The sequence below is a fragment of the Crotalus tigris genome, unplaced genomic scaffold (assembly GCF_016545835.1).
Source record: "Crotalus tigris isolate CLP2741 ecotype Arizona unplaced genomic scaffold, ASM1654583v1 scf7180000020201.887925, whole genome shotgun sequence".
Taxonomy (NCBI): domain Eukaryota; kingdom Metazoa; phylum Chordata; class Lepidosauria; order Squamata; family Viperidae; genus Crotalus; species Crotalus tigris.
Window position 1 is genome coordinate 219,467 of NW_024097902.1, and position 20,037 is coordinate 239,503.

General features: G+C 41.5%; 2 protein-coding genes across 3 annotated transcripts in view; one reads left to right on the forward strand and one right to left on the reverse strand.

Annotated features, from left to right (window-relative positions):
- Positions 1-11,175, reverse strand: part of CCDC197 (coiled-coil domain containing 197) — a 46,652-nt gene extending 35,477 nt beyond the window's left edge. The window contains exon 1 of one of the 2 annotated variants that reach the window (XM_039365881.1): positions 10,121-11,175. Coding sequence is in view for 1 of the 2 variants with exons in the window: in XM_039365879.1 (XP_039221813.1) it covers positions 1,361-1,362 (2 nt within the window). In the remaining variant the exon portion in view is untranslated. Of the gene's footprint in view, positions 1-1,360; positions 1,407-10,120 lie in introns of those variants that run through there. The other variant, XM_039365879.1, reaches the window with a different exon arrangement.
- ASB2 (ankyrin repeat and SOCS box containing 2) overlaps positions 1,403-20,037 on the forward strand; it is a 31,743-nt gene continuing 13,108 nt past the window's right edge. Inside the window, exons 1-4 of the mRNA XM_039365877.1 lie at positions 1,403-1,556; positions 7,740-8,000; positions 18,149-18,241; positions 19,653-19,819. Coding sequence (XP_039221811.1) covers positions 7,783-8,000; positions 18,149-18,241; positions 19,653-19,819 — 478 coding nt within the window. The 5' untranslated portion in view covers positions 1,403-1,556; positions 7,740-7,782. The remainder of the gene's footprint in view (positions 1,557-7,739; positions 8,001-18,148; positions 18,242-19,652; positions 19,820-20,037) is intronic.

Below are 20,037 nucleotides of genomic sequence, written 5' to 3' on the forward strand. Positions count from 1 at the left end.
ATGTAGGTCTAAACATATGTTGTATATAGTATGTTTAAATGTGTGTTATGTATGTGTACACTTTGAGAGCAAGCAACTAAATTTCATTTTTAATGTGTACCATTGTGCTCTCAGTAAAAAATGACAATAAAGGTTATCTATCTATCTATCTCATTTCATCATGGCACTTGCCATCTTTTTTTCTTTATTTTTCTATTAATTTTATTGTATTTTTTTGTTGCTTGTTCTGAGACACCCAGAATATCAGTAGTAGTAATTTTTAAGCTGGAATACAGTAGTGTCAGTTTTGTTACCTCTAAAGATTTATTTTATTTATTTATTAAAGTAAAGCCCTCTTTTCATTAAAATAATCCTATAGATCAGGGGTCTTCAAACTTGGCCCGTTTATGACTTGTGGACTTCAATTCCCAGAATTCCTCAGCCAGCATGCCTGGCTGAGGAATTCTGAAAGTTGAAGTCCATAAGTCATAAAACGGCCAAGTTTGAAGACCCTTGTTATAGAGGATTGTTACAACTGAGTCCCTGGGAATTGGATAGAAGACAACAGCTTTTACTTACAATCTCTTCCTATTTTCATTTTAAGTCTGTGAACGGTTGGTTTACACATCAAACTAAACTGTATTTTGTTTATTTTTGGCTTAAGACATTGTGAATTAAAGACCATGGTTGTGCCTTAACTAATTGTGGGTAACTAATAAATCTTGCTTAGCCCAACATATGAACAAAATCTTCAACACTATCCAATTTTTATATCCAATTGGATTAAAAGTCTCATTTAAAATGCAAACACTTAAATATTTTTTAAAATTTGAAGAGTTCAAATGCAAAATTGCTAATTTTCTAGGTACTTTGCTCTTATGATGAAAAATGGTGAGTAACATCTGTTGTTGTTATAGAATTCAGAGTTTGTTCATTCAGATGTAGAGATGTGTCCTACATCTTATCTAGTGAATTGTCCCAAGTTGAGACAGCATTTTTTTCCATTCTTTAAAACCTTTCAGCCAATTTTAGTCCTCCCATTATCTATGACCTCTTTGCTCTCATTGATTGGATTTGGAGTCTTAAAAATATCAGGAAACAATCTTAGAGAAAGCCAGGGATATAAATGAAATAGATGAGAATCACAGGCAATTTTTCCTCCTTTTACCATCAGCAGCATGGCCATATATGGCCTACTTGTCCGGGACAGCAAATAAATAATGACATAATAAAAAGGCTGGCTTTGTAGGATTTAGTGAAAGGAAGTTGGGCAAAGTGAAGTTCCACAAATTATAATGCTACAGAAAGAAGTCTAAAGAGAAGTAACAAGTCATTTTGTTTCAAATTTCAGACAGGAAATTTGATATGCAGAACAACTTACATTTTGGCTTGCAAATGTTGATCATGGGGTGATCCAGAAATAAACTCCAGACTTCAAAGCAGGAGAAAGTTCAAAGCTGCTCTGCATTTTATCAACACAGAGAGACAGGAGAGCAATGCTTCCAAAAGGGAATATTCTGATTTAATAGTCCATGAAAAAACAAGTCTGAAGTAAACAATTTTCTACAAATTACAAGGTAATCATGCATGGTTTAAGATTATTATTTAGGTCCAGGATTAATATTGTATGCAATATGCCTAATTTTTCTTCTCTCCAAATGCTGAGGTGGAATGAATTAGCTAGGAGAAAGAATTTACATATGCAGTAGCAGGACAAATGTCATACTTTTAATATATATATTATTTTGAATTTAGATTACTTTCTATAATGTACATATCTATGGGCATTTTTTAGGAACTACTTCTGTAATATATTATGGGGAATATGAACGTCTTCCAGTTACTAAATCTATTTCGCAGACAAGAGGAAAAGTCATTTTAAGTTACAATGTATTTTATTCAGATAGTTTTAGCTCTTTACATCAATGGTGTAGGTGAATGGATGTAGTGATAAGTGGTATAATAGAGCAAAAAACCTGTTGCACCAAGTGATGTGCCAACTTTACTTCATAAACAGCTGTTTAGGCAGCTGAGGATGGATGGAGTTTATTTACTCAGAAATGTTTCATCATCAGGAACTGCCCTACTTGTGCTGACCCAACTTGTAAATATATTTGGCAGTTCTTGATCTACAAGTTATTCAGTTCATCTGAAGACATTGGATTGAGAAATCTGCAAATTAATGTCTGTGTTTGGAAATCAAATGCTTGGAAAATTATGCCTTATGCAGTGAGTAGTCTTGGACAATAAACAACAGCTTACATACTAGCCTAGTTCATATAGTACACTAAATCAAATTTGGTTTATTCAGTTTGGTTTAGTATATGTAATCCCAAACATTGTGGTTTATAAACCTCTGCTGTCTTTTTATATATTATGAAAACCTAGTCAATTATAAATTAGAGTTAAGTAGTGCATGGCTTTGCACCATGTATAAAGCAAAGCTATACCAGCAACAATAATAAGCTGGCTCAGGGGGAATGTAAGAAAAGATAGGAAAACAGAATTGAAAGTCAATTTTACTATGCTGATTTTAGAGTAATACAAGAAATTACATCTAAGTAAAGAAATGAGTGAGATAGAAATGCACAAATCTTGTGCTTATGGAATGATCTCCAATCCTTGTCCAATCTGCAGTCAAAAAGCAATGCATTTCATTCTGATGTACATGCAGGCACAGTGAATCCCTCTAAAATAAACACAGAAGTTCATTCAATGGTTGTAGCTCTTTGGGTGTATTAGAGTTCCCACAACATAAAGAAATTGCTCAGTATATATCAAGGTGGAATCCTATATTCAAGTGAACAGAAGAGGTTCCATTGTTATTAAAGAGAGATGTGAGTATTTCATAGAAAGCAGGTTGCAAATTAAGCTGTTGCAGAAAGAGAAAGGGGAGAAGGATATTAAATGCACAGCATGCTGGCTGGAGAATTCTAGGTGTTGAAGTCCACACATCTCAAAGTAGTTTCATACCAACTGTGAAACTTTAAGGTTGTAGTATCATTGTTGTCCTGAAGGCAGGACAAAAGCAATGGGTGGAAACTAATCAAAGAAAGAACCAACCTAGAACTAAGGAGAAATTTCCTGACAGAATAATTAATCAGTGGAACGACTTGTCTCCAGCAGTTGTGGATGCTCCAACACTGGAGGTTTTTAAGAAAAAATTGGACAACCATTTGTCTGAAATAGTATAGGGTTTCCTGCTTGGGCAAGGGGTTGAACTAGAAGACCTCCAAGATCCCTTCCAACTCTATTAGTCCATTATTCCTTATTCTGTGATATTTTGCTATCTCAGGAGCTAGATGACTTCACCGCCATTGAAGAATGTGTATCAAAGAATTCTAAGAACAATGTCAGCCCATCTCTGTTAGCTGAAGCTGAAGTGTTAAGTGGGCCATGCAGCAAGTCAACATACAAGCAAGTCTACAAGATAATAGAGGAAGAAGAAAGAATTCAGGATTTTTGAAGAGCCTTGTCAAAGTTTAGATCTAAAGCCCATAGTGGTTCTCAACCTTTTTAATGCCGCAACCCCCAACCGGTCATAAGTCGAGGACTACTCAACCGGTCATAAGTCGAGGACTACTCAACTGGTGCAGCACCGTTTGCAGAATGGGACTTTTGGCGGGCTCAGCAGGGCAGAGACAGCCTGGACAATTCCTATTGGCTTTTGAAAGCCAATAGAATTAGACTCTATTCAAGAGAGTCTATTCTATTGGCTTTCAAAAGCCAATAGAATAAAAGGGAGTAGCACAGCTAAGGAAAAGGGGAAAAAATGGCGGACTGCGTTGTTTGGCGACCCCCATGAAATGGTTGTTCGACCCCAAATGGGGTCCAGACCCACAGATTGAGAACCACTGCCATAGACATATTTGTCCAAAACAGAAAGAGTTACTGAGTTGATGAAGCTTGCCACAAAGGGATGAGTCAAAATTCTAACATAATGATATGACAGCTCCCATTATCCCTTTTTGCAGCTTCCATTACCTTTTGTTTATAGCAAAATCAGCTGTGGATGCTGGGAATTTTAATTCAGTGGCACCTAGGGGCTATGCCACTCCTCCAAAGTTTAGTTTTTATGCCAAACTCAGCTTTGTCTCCAAATCATGTTATTTGGATTGGAATACATTTAAAGCCACTATGCTGTTTGGTGTGCAACTTTTCCAGAGTATCCAGATAATTGTTTTATTGCTGTTACAAAATAGCAAGCAACATTGTACCTACTAAAAGGAAAGTTTTGCTATGCAATGCTTTTCACACAGTGACCTGCTGCAAGCTGTTTATTTTGTTTTATGTGTCATATGAAATATTTGGCAAATGCCAGTTGTAACCTGATCCAAGCAGAATATTTTTAAAAGTGACACAACCCTAGAGACGATGAGTGGGAAGGAAAGAGGAAAAGTTGATTTGTGATAGCACTAATAAGAGGCCCCTTCTGATTCTGTAGAAAGCATACAATCCTCTGAAAATATCAACTAATGGGAATAATCTGTTTTTATATTTTATTTTTTAAAAAATCTGCCAATCTTTTAATATTTATTTCTTCATCAAAGTGCATTTTCCTAAGCTTATAGTAGTCATTTTTCTCTCTATTTCTGTGCCTTGGGAAGAAAGCTTGTGTGATGACATCAGTGGTGGGATTCAAATATGTGAACAACCGGTTCTCTATGTGGATGCCACTTCCAGAAGTCCATTCTGGGCCTGGGCAACAAAAAAATAGCTACCAGTTCTGCCCAAGTGGGGTGAACTGGCTGAATCCCACCACTGGATGACATCCTTCAAGAATCTTCCTTTCAGGTTCCCAGAAGCTTTTCAACATTTGAGAGAAACATCCATCTAATTTACAGAGTTTATAACAAAACATGTATGATGGTAAAACTGACCGTATGTCTGTGCCCTTTGCATAAAAAGCAGTGAATGATGAAAGAAAGTAGATAAATCCCTTCTCTGATTTACTTTTTACATACTGAAACAGGGTTGTGAATGCAGAAAATAGTGCAAAACATCAGAATCCAGTGCAAGGGAGCAGGGGATTATTCTCCCTAGTAATACACACACGGTCATACACAAACACTCTGAATAGGAAAACTGTGTTATATGTAACTGGGACAATGAATGCATAAAATACATATGGCTATCACATTGCTTCTAATTTGGCACTATGGGTTTATCCCTGCTGATTTATTTATTTAACAAATGTATCTGATTGCCCATCTATCAAAGTACTATCCAACAATCTAGAAAACCACACCAGCGCAATATTTGCTACTTCCATTGCCAATCCTTGTCTTGCTTCTGCAGCCACCAGCAAATGCCACCATCAACCACTTCTATAATATGAAATGGGAGGTGGGCCAGTGAGGAGGCAAGTTTTGATAGTTAGCTAGATTAGCAAAATGCGTTCCCAGTTTGTATGAATAGGTTAAAAAAAAACCTGCCTAACAGCTGGCTAGAAACGGAGTGGCTGTGCAGCGAATCAGAATGGCAAAGAAAGACAGCTAAGCCCACATGCAAAAGAAACCCATCTAATAGCTGCCTGGTGTAGTGCCAGCCATCTTGACCTGATTAGAAAATAGCAATTCTACCCCTTCACATGCAACTTTTCCCTGCCTGGGAAACAGCTGCCAGTGTTGAGAAAGGAGGCAGTTGAAGAAAGGGAACCAACTTCTACTGTCTGGGCTCCAATCCTATGGAAATCTGGGTGCTTTAAAGATCTGGCTTTCCTCCCTTACCTTCCACCTCTTTCAGCATGAGAATCAGTTGCCTGGGTTGGGGGGAAAGGCAAGTAAATGAGGAGAGCCAGTTTTTAATCCAGAAATTGGCTGATTTATGAGTTATGAGAAACATAACTGGTTTGAAAACACCTGAATTTCCCTTTGCCCAAACCAGAAATGTCCTGAAGGGTTAGGGTTAGGGCTAGGGTTGTAGTACCAGAAGTAGGGAGAATGGTATGCATATCAGATTATACCCACAATAAAATTGCCATGGGGAAAAACATTGCTTTAGCACTGGAACAGTTAAGGACAATTCAGAAGGGTCCCGGATATAGGGTGGGGCTAAGATGAAGGCATAGATAAATGAGGTTTCCAGGACATATTTGGGGAAAGCCCTCAATCAAGAATGAACTTGCTCCAAATCTCAAATGCTAGTTTCATATCGATCAGGCCCCCAAATCCAAGAACAATATATAGTGATTCTCCCAAGCAGATTTCTTTATTATTTCATACCTATAGACAGAATCTTACCAAACTACTCTATTTACACAAGACTGTACTTTAGGACAGTAGGGCCTTTCTTTAGCCTCTTTGTCTCACACGAACTATCTGAACGGAGTTGTCTCTTAGTCTGAAAAACATGCTCTCCCTCTTGGAAAACCAGACCAATACAATTCACCACAGGCACACTCATTATGGACAGGAAGATTACCTATCTGATTTGAGACCCAGCATTCTTTTTCTAGCTATTTCCAGTCAGACCATATGCATGAAAAACTCAGAAGAAACTGCTCTGAATACATTGCTTCCATTAAGAATACTTCCATATCCTCAAGACATACTGGGGTACTTTTGAACTAGAAATGTAGAGTAGAATTATCACTTACTATATGACTCATCTAGGCAACACAGTCATTTATTTGGTCTAACCCAATGATTTTCGTCACATGCCTTCTGTTTTTCCTCAGGTTAAGTTCAGGCATTCAAAATACAAGAGCTTGAGAATGCAGAAGTATCTGCCAGAGAAAGATATCATTTGAGTGATGTCAGTGGGGATTAACGTTTTACCAGAACCATCACATGGCTTGAATGCCTGAACAACAATTTGGACAACGACAAAACTGATATGAAGGCACTGGGAGAACAAACTAAATAATAGTCCAAGTTTTGAAAATACATTTATTCATGTTACCTTTTAATTATTCCAAGAAATGTTTTGATAAACCCAGTCATTTAATGAATTTTTATGGCCAATTATAGAGTTGAAACAGGATTTCCCCTAACATAATCAAACATTCTATCTGTTAGATCAGACTAATGAGAAGCTTTTAAATCAGTAATGTAATTATCCCAATAACATCCTTTTTTAGACTTGAAATTAGAAGCAGATAATATATATTGCATTGAGCTGAAAAAAGGTGGGCTATAAATCAAATGAATAAGAAAATTAACAACAGCAATAATAAAAATAATAAAAAACATGAATCAATCAGATAGTCATTTTAACTACTTATAAGTTGTACAAGTTTAATTTAAAAATTAAAAGAATAAAAGAGAAAACCATATTTATTCCAAAGAAGATAATTGTAAATTTAAGATGATCCATGAGGAGCATATAGAAAAATCCTGTGTCACTTGTTTTTTAAATGATATGTCAAGAAACATTTCCAAAAGTAAAAATGTTTGGTCATGATAAAAGATGGGAAGAAGATTGAAATTAAATGCATTTAAATTACATTAAATTGTCTTTAAACTAATTAAATATAATTACTATGATGAGATAAAGTTTTAAATCATGTAATAATTTCTCCCCTTTTTTATGTCAAAGGTTACCATTCAGTGGTAATTAATTTTTGGGGGGGGAGGAAGGGTCACAGATGATGTTCTCCCTGAGATGCCCACAAGTTTTAGGTTCAAAATCAGACATGAAGTCAGCCTTTATCTGTTATCACATTTTCAGTGCCTGGAAACTGGGGAGTGAAGTATTGCTTGTGAGTCCATGTGATTCGCCATGATAAGATCTGTTACTTGTATTTATATGCATTGCAGGGTTATTTTTAACCAGCCCTTCTGACTGACAAGAAAGTGGAAAATGACAACGCAAGTTACCGTAGCAAGAGCAGGTACGATTGGACACGAAGAATATAGCCTGTATAGCAGCATGAGTGAGGATGAACTTATTCAGATGGCCATTGAGCAGAGTTTGACAGAAGATCCTGCTGAGCAAATAGCTGCACAGAAAACAGTTACTGCAGCTCCACCTCCCAGTGAACCTTACTGTCAGAACTTCTACCTTTATCCTTGGGAAAGGTAAGCAAGCCAGGGAGAAAGCACAAATGAGAGAAAACTCAGAACAGAATGCTGCACTGTGTCTACACCTCAGTGTTACATCTTTTTCTGATACTGTTTTCTTGAAGCTTTGTGGAACTTCCCCAATAAATATTAAGCCGAATAAAGCAATTGTTCTAGGCAACAGTTATAGAGGGGGTGGCAGCAAGATAGAGGAAAAACTCGTGTGCCACGCTTCTTTTAAAATGGCCATTTTCTGGTCCTTTGTGACAGTTGCTCATTCTGCTTTAGAACATGTCTTCCTGGGTCACCTTTGATTTCAAATATAATTTTTTCTCCAACCAGTTCTATACAGGTAGTCCTCGCTTACAACAGTTTGTTTAGAGACCATTCAAAGTTACAATGGCACTGAAAAAAATGACATGCCTGTTTTTCACACTTATGACCATTGCAGCATCCCCAAAACAAAATTCAGACCCTTAGCAACTGACTCATATTTATGACGGTTGCAGTGTCCCAGGGTCATGTGATCCCATTTTGCAACTTTCTGACAAGCAAAGTCAATGGGGAAGCCAGATTCACTTACCAACCATGTTACTAACTTAACAACTGCAATGATTAACTTAACAACTGTGGAAAGAAAGGTTGTAAAATGGGGCAAAACTCACTTAACAAATGTTTCACTTCGCAGCAGAAACTTTAGGCTCAATTGTGGTCATAAGTTGAAGACTACCTGTACTGACCAGAATATTTTCAGAGATGTTCCAAGGATGTTCAATGTAATGTGTAGCTTGGCCCTGAGTTAGGTTCCAGATGACAAAAGGCATGGCTCTTTCTCATGCAAGTATATTCTCCCCCACTCCCCTAATTACAATCTTAGGATTCTTCCATAGTCACTCTATCTGAATCTGGATTTCCTTTGTTATAAGAAAAGCTAAATTATTATTCTTCTCACTCAGGTATGAGGGTTTACAACCTTCCAGGTTCTGTTGAATTACAACACTCAGTATACCCCCTATTGGTCATACCGACTGGAACTGCTGATAGGTATAAATCAGCACATATTATGGATCACACTTTCCTTATCTCTAAAACCTTTACTTGCCAGGTTTGCATCCATAATTAATTTTAAATCATCCATTTTCAGTATAATTCTTCCATATTCTGTCTTTCCCCCAAACATCATAGTATAGATTTCTAGAAATAAAAAAGTATGATCTTGCATTCAAATACAACTAAAACACAACTTTTTAAAAAAAAAAGCCCCAAGCCATCAGTTTGACATGTCAAACTCACGACGTCACGTGATGTCACGCAACGTATCAGAACAGTTTTGCCATTGCCGGCAGTGGGGTGAGCACAGCTTCCAGATGACGCGTCTGGCCCACAAGCTGGCAGTTTGATACCCCTGCTCTTGACAAACAGTTCTGAAGTTTAGGGAGCAGCTACCAAAAAGTCTTCCATATTCACATAAAGATGCTTCTCAAGCTGAGGGACAGAGAGAGAATCTGAATACCCAAAGATAATATAATTTTCCAAATTGCCTGTTCTGAGATATATGGGCAAGACTCCAATGCTCCCCATAACTGTCCTGGTCTAATCTGATCCCTCAACATTTGGGATCAGCTAGGTTTTAAGTAACAATGTCATTTAAAGTGGTAAACACACATGTAGACCTAATTTATGATCTTCTGTTATTGGCAGAGAAGGAAAGGATGGTTTTCTCATCTCATCTCATCTTGGATTAGATGAATGCAGGACTATTGACTGTAAAGTGTCATCCAGCATACCTGAAGCAGTAGGCTAGTTTATAGACTGAGAACAAAGTTCTATCTTTAAATAAAGGGAACAGTTGGGTTTCTCAAGGTGATCCAGAGGTAATATTGACTCCACTCACAAGTTGTTTACTCTGACAGAATTTATATTTGACTCAACTCTAGCAGCCTTTATCCAGCTGTCTTGGATCATCATAACAAACAGGCCAATACAGCACCATTAATCTTTACATTTTTCTTGTATGCTTTGCAATAAGAAAATTAGGTTTATATATCCTGTACTATGGGAAAGGAATATCAATTGTCCCTAATCCCTTGCCCAAAGGGATATTTTTGCAGATGAGAAGATAAACATTCTACACCTACCTTAAGAACTCTGTATAGGTAAAATAGATCAATCCCAGGCAAAGTCTCTACTTTAGTGATTCTGAAAAGCATATTTTAGAAACTACAATTTCTATAAAGATACCTGTATTTTTAACCTTATTTTAAAAAATATTGATCTCTTCATTACAAGCAATGAAGGTACTCAACAGTAATAAATATAAAATAAAAAAGGGTGGTTAAGGCACCAGGCTAGAAACCAGGAGACTGTGAATTTTATTCCCGCCTTAGGCTGAAAGCTGGCTGGGTGACTTTGAGCCAGTCACACACTCTCTCTGCCCAACTCACCTAACAGGTTGTCATTAGGGGAAAATAGGAGTAGGAAGGTGTATTTATAAAAATAGTGATTTATAAAAATAGGCAGGATATAGAAACAGAAACGTGGCAGGAAAAGACCTAGAGGTCTATCGAGTCTGCCCTTTGAGTTTTTTGTTTTCATTTTAATTTATTTATTATTTTTAATTATTTTTATTTTTTATTTTCTTTTTTACATTTTTGTCGGGTGATGGACATGTGTTTATGCCAAACGTGTTTAAATTCAGTTTCTGATGACTGACTCACTACCTCCACTGGAAGTTGGTTCCAAGCTTTCACTGCTCTTTCTGTGAACTAATACTTTCTAGCAGTGTTTTTGAACTTCCCTCCTGTCAGCTCGAAGTTATGCCCCGTGTGCTTGATTTTTTTGCTTAATATTAAGCTATAAATACCTAAAATATAATTACAATAAAAATTATTTAAATGAATTAATTTTGGGCAGAAGTTACAGTTTGCCACTTTCTGAAATATTAGGAATACAGGGTCAAACATAGTAGTACTTTCTGTAGGCCTCACCGTAAAATAAGTTAAATTAAAACACATGAATAATTGATTAGTTAAGAAACATATAGGCAGTTAAGTGAGTAGCACTATCCGGTAACACTTAAGGAACAAAAGCCAGATTCACTTAACAACTATGTTATTAACTTAACAACCGAAGTGATTCACATAACAACTGCAGCAAGAAAGGTTGTAAAATGGGGCAAAACTCACTTAACAACTGTTGCGTCCTTGGCGGGAAAACAGACACGAGAAGCAGCTGGAGTTCTCAGGTTCTTTTATTCAGCGTTCAGCTTACAGGAAGATGGCTTCAGCTTCAGCCCAAACGCCTCACAGCCTCTTATATAGGCAACTCCCGGGTAAATGGGTTACTTTTCCCGCGCCAGCACCCGCGCATGCGCACGGCGCTGGCGACAGCCTGTCTGGTCCCGGGCAGCTTTGCACCTGCCCGGGACTGCCTGCAAACGCCCGAGCCGTTTGCAAGGCTCGGGACATAACACCCCTTTCCCCCGGGCTAAAACTACTATCAACATACAACATTTATTTTACACGACAATTTGCTCCCCAGTGTTCCCACTGTTTACTGGCTTCTGTCTTGCCAACAATGTTATGTAATCTTCTAGGTACTTAGGAGATTTCTTTGCTCTCTGTGACCTTCTTAGCTCTGGGTTACTGGCATAAGTCCCCTGACTGGAGGGAGGCATGAGCCTGTTCTCTCTACTGTGCCCTGGTGTCTTCCAAGGACTGTGCCCCGATGCCTGGCCTGCTTGCTTGCCCACCGGGCTCGTCAGGCCAGGGCTTCTGTTGCTTTGTGACCTGGTTGTCCTACCTAGCTGTAGACCCTCAGGCCCCTTGAAGTGATAGCCACTGCTGGGCGTCTCTGTAGAACCCCCTAGGTCAGTCCAAGACCTGTCAGGAGGCTGTCTATTCCCTGAACCCCATTCTGTGTTTGGGCTCGTGTGGGTTTCTGTACTCTCCCAAAACTCAGGTGTCCCCTGATTTGTGCTAGGGGTGTTGTAGTCGGGACTTGGTTCCTCGACTAGCTCTGTGTATGTTTGACCCCCTGTAGGATTTGGGGTAAGGTCAGGCCAACCTTGGGCATTGTGTGCCAGCTCTCTTGCGGGGAATGATTTGTTGGGATGCCCCCGGGTATCCTCCGTTGCTGGAGTGCTGTGTGCTGTGTGTGGAAAGTGAGTATGCCCCCGGGGTAACTCCCTGGCTGGAGTAGGCGTGAGTGCCTGTTGTGTGGGTAAGCTCCAAGACTTCCTTTTCGGAGCAATTGCAGAACCTTGGGACGAGCCGTTTGTGGCTCCCTCAGTGGCGATGGGCAGTAGCTCTTGCCCTTCCCTTTGCTCCAAAGGGTCCCCCTCCCCCCCTGGAAAAGACCCAGGAGTTTCAGCAGAAAAGTCCCGCCTAGAGCGGAGTTGGTCGATGTGCCGACGCAGGACACGACCGTTGTCCAGGGCAACCTCGTAGGAGAGAGGACCTGTGATCCTGGACACAGAAGCGGGGACCCATGTATGACCAGGCCCGTAATTGCGAGCCCAAACCGGGGCACCCACAAGTAGTTGTCTAGGTGCCCTAGGATGTGAGGTAGATGAAGGCAGTCTGTCCGGATGCAACCGGTCAAGTCTCGTAGTAAGTTGGCGCCCCCAACGAAGTTCAGCTGGACTTCTCCCTGTAGAAGTGGACGGTGTGGTGCGATAAGAAAGGAGAAAGTCAGCCAACCTGTGATGCCAGTCCCCGTAGGTGAGTCTCTTCAAGGCGTCCTTTGCGATGCGCACCATGCGTTCAGCCATACCGTTGGTGGATGGGTGAAAAGGCGCAGACGTGGCATGACGAATCAGGTTTGCCTGTAAGAAAGCTTGGAATTCGGAGGAGGTGAATTGAGGGCCGTTGTCGGACACAATGACATCTGGCAGCCCGTGTGCAGCAAAAATCCCCCTCAGTACCTGAATAGTCTTTGCAGTGGTGGTGGACGAGACAGGCACAACCTCAAGCCATTTTGAATGGCTGTCAACAAGGACCAAGAAGAACTGGCCCTGAAAGGGCCCAGCGTAGTCAATGTGCACCCTAGACCATGGGGACTGTGTTTCCTCCCATTTATGCACAGGAGCTTGGGGCATCTCTGGGCGAGATCGTTGGCACATGTGGCATGCGTGTACCTTAGCCTCAATATCTTTATCTAAAGCAGGCCACCACAAGTGGCTGCGTGCAAGAGCCTTCATACGAACAATGCCAGGATGACCCTCGTGGAGGGATTCTAAGACCCTAGCCCTCATTGAGGTGGGAATGACAACTCTGTTTCCCCAAAGCAAACAACCCTGAGAAAGGGACAATTCGTTCCTTTTGGACCAGAAACTCTGAAACTCAGGACTAGGGCAGTGCTCAGGCCACCCGGACAGGACCCAGGAGCGGACACGTGAAAGTGTGTGATCTGTACCTGTTTCAGCGGTAACATCCCTGGCACTAAGAGGAAGCTCGGGTAAGGCTTGGATTGATAGAATGTTGACAGCTGGCGCGGGGTCAGCTTCTACTACTGGCAGAGGCAATCTACTGAGGCCATCAGCATGGCCCATTTCTTTCCCAGGCTTGTGGAGTAATGAAAAATCATATGCAGACAAAAAAAAAATAGACCACCTAAGCATTCTAGGGGAAATGATGTGGGGAGTCTGCTTACGTGTGGTAAACAGTCCCAGCAGAGGCTTATGGTCAGTGAAGACCGTGAAATGCCTGCCATATAGAAAATCGTGGAATTTTTTAATTCCAGCAACAACAGCCAGAGCCTCCCTGTCTATCTGAGCGTAGTTGCGCTCGGCAGAAGACAGTGTTCTGGAGTAGTATGCAATAGGAACCTGAGTTCCATCAGACCTGAGGTGACTCAGGACAGCTCCAACCCCGTAGGGGGATGCATCACAAGCGATGCACACAGGAAGAGACTCGTTGAAATGTGCAAGAACACTGTTAGAAGTGAGCAAGGCCTTGACTTCTTTAAAGCAAGCCTCATGTGCTTGTGACCACAGCCACACAGCTTGTTTGTCTAGTAGCCTGTGAAGAGGCTCAGCTACACTAGCTTTATGTGGAAGAAAAGAATTGTAGAAATTCAGGAGGCCTAAGAAGGCCTGAAGTTCGGCCTTAGACTTTGGCCTGGGTGCTTCTAAAATAGCAGTTAGTTTGGATTCAGCAGGATGAATCCCAGCAGCATCAATTTTGAATCCCAGAAATTCAGTAGAAGGCACCCCAATCTGGCATTTGTCTTTTCTGAGCTTGAGGCCTGATTTCCTGAATCTTAACAGGACAGCCCTAAGCCTTTCAGCTAGAATGTGTGTGGAGTCTCCTGCAATCAAGACATCGTCAAAGTAGGGGCAGACCCCTGGTATACCTCGTAGTGTGTTTTCCATTACGCTTTGGAAAATCCCAGGAGCGACATTCACTCCAAACTGCAGCCTTTTTACCTTAAAGGCTCCCCTGTGGGTCACAATAGTCTGAGCTATGGCAGCATCATTATCAACAGGCAGCTGTTGATATGCTTGAGCTAGGTCAAGCTTTGCAAAAACACGCCCCCCCTTGAGAGAGGCCAGGATGTGACTGACCACAGGAACAGGATAGGCATGTTGCTGCAATGCCTTATTGAGTGTGCATTTGTAATCAGCACAAATGCGAATGTCCCCATTTGCCTTTAGAGGCGTGACAATGGGGGTCTCCCATGGGCTGGAATCAACAGGTTCTAGGATTCCTTGTTGGATTAGTTTGTCTAATTCAGTGTCAATCTTACTTTTTAAAGCAAAAGGGACCCTTCTTGCTTTAATCCTAATGGGAGTGACAGTGGGGTCTAGCTTTAAGGACACAGGTGGTCCTTTGAATGTGCCCAGCTGGGGGCTGAAAACATCTGCAAATTCCTTGCAGACTTCCTGTAGGTCGAGTGTTTGTAAGCTGTTGAGTCCTGTGACGTGTATCCCCAGGGCCTCAAACCAATCGAGTCCTATGAGACTCGTTCTTTCACCCCCTACTACTAACAAGTCTAGTGGACCTTCAAAACTCTTGTATTGCACGTTAAGGGTGGCCTCCCCCTTAACACACACTCTTGAGTTCTGAAAATCAGTTAATACAATATCAGAAGGCCTTAACTTGGCCTTAGTCCCACTACTGGAACAAATCTTCCTAAATGTATGCAATGAAATGATGGAAAGGGCGGACCCTGTGTCTAGTTCCATAGATAATGGAACCCCTTGTAGCTTCACGTTGAGTGACAGCTTTTTCTTCATGGGCTTGTGTGTGCCTGTCCTACAAATGTTTCTACGCGAAGCGCAAAAACCTACCCTATTCTGGCTGGGGACTCTGGTACCCTTCAGGCGTTCTTCTTGAGGTTGTGCCTTTCGTCGGCCCAGACACACAGCTGCAATGTGCCCTTGTTTGCCGCATGCCCGGCAGGTAGCGGAGCGGAACTTGCAGTCGGTTCTCCTGTGGCGACCTCCACAGCCGATGCACTTGAGCGGAGCTGAAGAGCTTTCCTTCTGATTTTCTCCCTTCGCGGGGTGTAGACGGTCGACTTCTTCGTCCGGATCCTCCTCGGAGTTTCGTCGGACGTCTTCTTGGTGCACGGACGCACCCTCTGCACTGCTTCTGATCGGCCGCATGTTCTTGACGGCGCCGCCTGCTGCTTCTTCCGCGGTGGCTTCCCTTAAAGCGTCTTGGAAGGATAATTCTTCCTTAGCGAAAAGTCTCTGTTGTAGCTCTCGATGCCTCAACCCGCACACGAATCGGTCCCTCAGTCGTTCCTCGAGGTCCTTGAACTCGCAGGGCTTGGCGGCCTTCCGTAACGCGGCGATGTACTCCTTGGCTGACTCCCCGGACCGTTGATCCCTCTGCTCGAAGGTGTGGCGCCATGAGATAACGGACACCTTGGGGTGGAAGTGGTCCTTCAGCAGCTTCTTCAGGTCTGCGTAGCTTACAGACTCTACTGGAACAGGTGCTGCAAGGTTTTCTGCGATTTCGAAGGCGTCTTGGCCGCAAGCGCAAAGCAGGGTGGCAGCCTTCAAGCTATCTTCCCTCACTTGGTTTGCCTTGAAGTAGTTCTCCATTCTGGATACGTAGGACTCCCACCGCTCTGGATGTGAGACGTCGAATTCCGCAAGCCTTCCGATTTTCGCCATCTTCGGATCTTCAGGAGACGGGTCTATCAGCCAGCCTACCCCCGAATGCGCACTGGATTGGCGGGCAGCTGCTGAGTCAACACCGTTCCTCTTCCGCCGCTCAGGACTCCTTGGGTAAGCTTACACTTTTTCCTTTCCAGGTAGTGCAAGGCATCCCACCTTCGTCGCCAGTGTTGCGTCCTTGGCGGGAAAACAGACACGAGAAGCAGCTGGAGTTCTCAGTTTCTTTTATTCAGCGTTCAGCTTACAGGAAGATGGCTTCAGCCTCGCCCAAACGCCTCGCAGCCTCTTATATAGGCAACTCCCGGGTAAATGGGTTACTTTTCCCGCGCCAGCACCCGCGCATGCGCACGGCGCTGGCGACAGCCTGTCTGGTCCCGGGCAGCTTTGCACCTGCCCGGGACTGCCTGCAAACGCCCGAGCCGTTTGCAAGGCTCGGGACATAACAACAACTATCTTGCTTAGCAACAGCAATATTGGGATCAGTTGTGGTCCTAAATTGAGGACTACCAGTATTCCAGGGTTCAGACGCCACAATAGAGAAAGCTTCTTTTCCCTTCCCCCACCTCACTTTTTGTGCTGCAGGATGACACTCAAAGGTCAGTTGGGCTACTCAGCCGTAGATAAACTGTGTGCCTCCGTGCTGAAGGATGTGAAGAAAGAGGAGCAAGAAAGATGTAAAAAATGAAGCTGCCTCCATTTAATGTGCTGGTGAGCCAGGCATCCTTAGTTTAGATGGATGAGTCCCCCTTCTCTGACTTGCCTAAATTGATGGCCTTTCGCAATTCAGTTGTATTACTCATTTGGTTCCCCCTTTAAAAAGGTTTTTAAGAGAAAATGGAAATCTTTGTGTTGTAAGGAGACGGGAACAAAATCACTCATATCTGTATTGATTGTGTTTACCTTTCAAGATATTTTTTTTAAAAAAATAATCAATTAAAATACTTGCTAAAGCTCATAATCTAAAGAGTGCTTCCATGTATGCTTCGACCCATCATTACAAACCTCTGATGACTGAAAAAGCTGCATCTGATATAATTCTATCTTAACGGCAACTTGAAAAGATATTGGAAGGTTATGAAATTTAGACCCAACTTAGCAATCTCCTCCTGGCCTGGTTTAGTTAGTTGTGCAAAGCATTCTTCTTCAAAGTACTAAAGCAACCACATCTTTTGCAAGACATACATAGCTACTTCCAAAGCTTCTCTAGATCTCTATCCATATGCATACACACCCCATTCTGTCCCTGGCACTGACACAAAATAGTCCTGCTTACATTCAAAGACTAGACAGTGCTTAAGAAGGAAATGGACAAACTGCTTTGGAGTGTTTGTGTGGAAGACAAAACCTAATACATGCATGCAACTTTTTAAAGAAGCTGCACATTTTCCTGTGATTGTGTGTGCCTCCCATATCTGTACATGATATTGGGAAAAGTTGTGTTGTGTTCATAGAGTTCCAGGCCAATTTATGAGTCTTGGACCCTGAAGCAGTTTCTGTCTACAGATCTGAAATCCTACATACATACATGCAGATAGCAGAAGCAACATTCAGAGTGGTTACACAAGCATTGCCAAAGATGTGGCTGTTTGAGGCTTGAAGAGACAAGCTCTGAAACAGTTCTTTCAGATGTTTTGCACAGCCTTGTCACTGAGAACCAACCTTGGAATTCTCTTCTTTTTTTCATTTCTGAACAAGACTCTCAGGCCTTTCTTCTCTCTGAAGTGAAAATGCCTTCAAGCCCTTTCTCAGCACGCTGTGTGGTAGTGGGATTAATCTCACTGCAGTCATATATGGTCATTTAAATCCCATGACACTTCCTCCGAGGGCCAAAAATAATCTAGGAGTGAAAGAACAGCTGAGACCAAGGCCTGAAAAAGCTGAGACCATCTGCTTTTGTTTAACCCTCAGAAAGTCTACAGGTTCTCTTTGTCTCTCTTCTTCGGTCTCATTTTTCTGACTTCTTTACAAGACCAGATATGATTTGTTTTTCTTATTCACGGTATTTTTCGCTATTTTATTCATGCTGTCATCACTTCAGGCGTGCTGCTCAGTCCGGAGGCCAGACTTCAGCATCCGGTTCAGGAGTCAGGCGGAGGTACGATGGCAGCTTCTTCATCTTACCCCAGGCTGAGTAAGTTCTTCCTCTCCCCTTCCTGTTAACAATGTTGTTTTTGTGAGGTAGGTTTGTTTAGGCAGCTGGAATGACATATTAAGCAGTTCATGAAGAATTTACAAAACTAACTGAGGGAAACTTTACTCCCTTGGATTGCTTTTCCTCCTTCTCTGTTTCTACCTTGGCTTGAGCTTCTCTCTCTTGAAAGCCTAATAGTTAACTCCATTTGGTTTTGGTATTACTTGTAGGATTTTCTGGTGCACTTAGCTGAGTCAGAAAAAGTAAGAATGAGTGGCTTCTCTAGTGGTTAATTTTGACTGCCATTTAGCCAGATATTTTTCCCTTAGCTGCATTGCCTCAATGCATTTTACTCCACAATAGAATAATTAGAAGTAATCAATTTTGGGTAGTCCTTGAAGGAAGTATAATGTATATATTACAGCATGTTGCGCAAGATGTCAGCTCTCTGATTAGGGCCCTACTATGGCCATAATAAATACAAGTTGTCTAGTAGTTGAATTAACTACAGTGCCTCAGTATAGTTAGTATACAAGTAATATATAGGACCTCGATGTATGACTACAATTGAGACAAAAATTATATTGCTAGGTGAAAAATTTGTTAAGTGAGTTTTGTCCCATTTTACAACTTTTCTTGCCACATCTTGTCACTGCAGTTGTTAAGTTAGTAACAGGGTTGTTAAGTAAATCTGGCTTCCCCATTGACTTTGTTTGTCAGAAAGTTGCAAAAGGGGATCACATGACCCCGGGACATTGCAACCGTCATAAATATGAACCAGTTGCCAAGCATCCAAATGTAAATCACATGACCATGGGGATGCTGCAACGGTCATAAGTGTGAAAAACTGTCGTAAGTCCCTTTTTTCAGTGCTGTTGTAACTTCAAAGAGTCACTAAATGAACTGTTGTAAGTTGAGGACTATCTGTATTTACAAAACAGGTTTGACAGCTGCAGTTTTGACCTGGCCAGTCTTGCCTAAGCCAGATCTGGTCTAGTTAGTGGGATGAGAGACCATCAGGGAATGCCAGAGGTCCAGACTAGACTGGGAAGACAAAACAATCCTAAAAGAATGTAATGGCAACCCATTTTTGTACTGTTGCCAAGTAAACTATGAGGACATATCACTGAAGTTATTAAATTAACTGAATTTGAGTTAAAGGTGTCTTTATTTTTACAGATATATTGGCACTAGTAACATTTCACTTTATATTTTCATCTACATAATATTTTATTTCAGTTTGCTTCCTGAATCACTTTTCCTTTTAAACTTATTGTGCAGCTTTATCAATCCTTGTGGATTGTGGTGACATCAAATGGTACTTGATCAATAAATAAGCAAACAGGCATTGCAAATACTATATCAGAAATAATTCTAGAGAAAGTGATCATTTCTCCCTTTTGTTTTAAAGAGTGCTGGATCCTGTGGTGTTGGTGATCAAGGAAGGAGATGAAACAGCACTGCAGAACATGATACAGACAGGAAAAAACCTTGCACAGCCTAACAAAGATGGATGGTTGCCACTCCATGAAGCTGCTTATTATGGACAAGAGGGCTGCTTGAAACTGCTGCATAGATGCAAGTATCAGGAAAGGGGCTGATTGCAGAGAGGATGAAAGACAAAGTCATTTTATGATATAAAGTAACCAATTAGATTGCATTATGACACAGAAGAGTAGCTTGCATGTGCAACCTGTTTTTACATATGCAAATCTTATTTAAACGGTTCCCCCAAATTTGAACATAATGAGTTTGTTATCTGCAAATAATGAAAACGAGTTTTCATAGTTTCATTA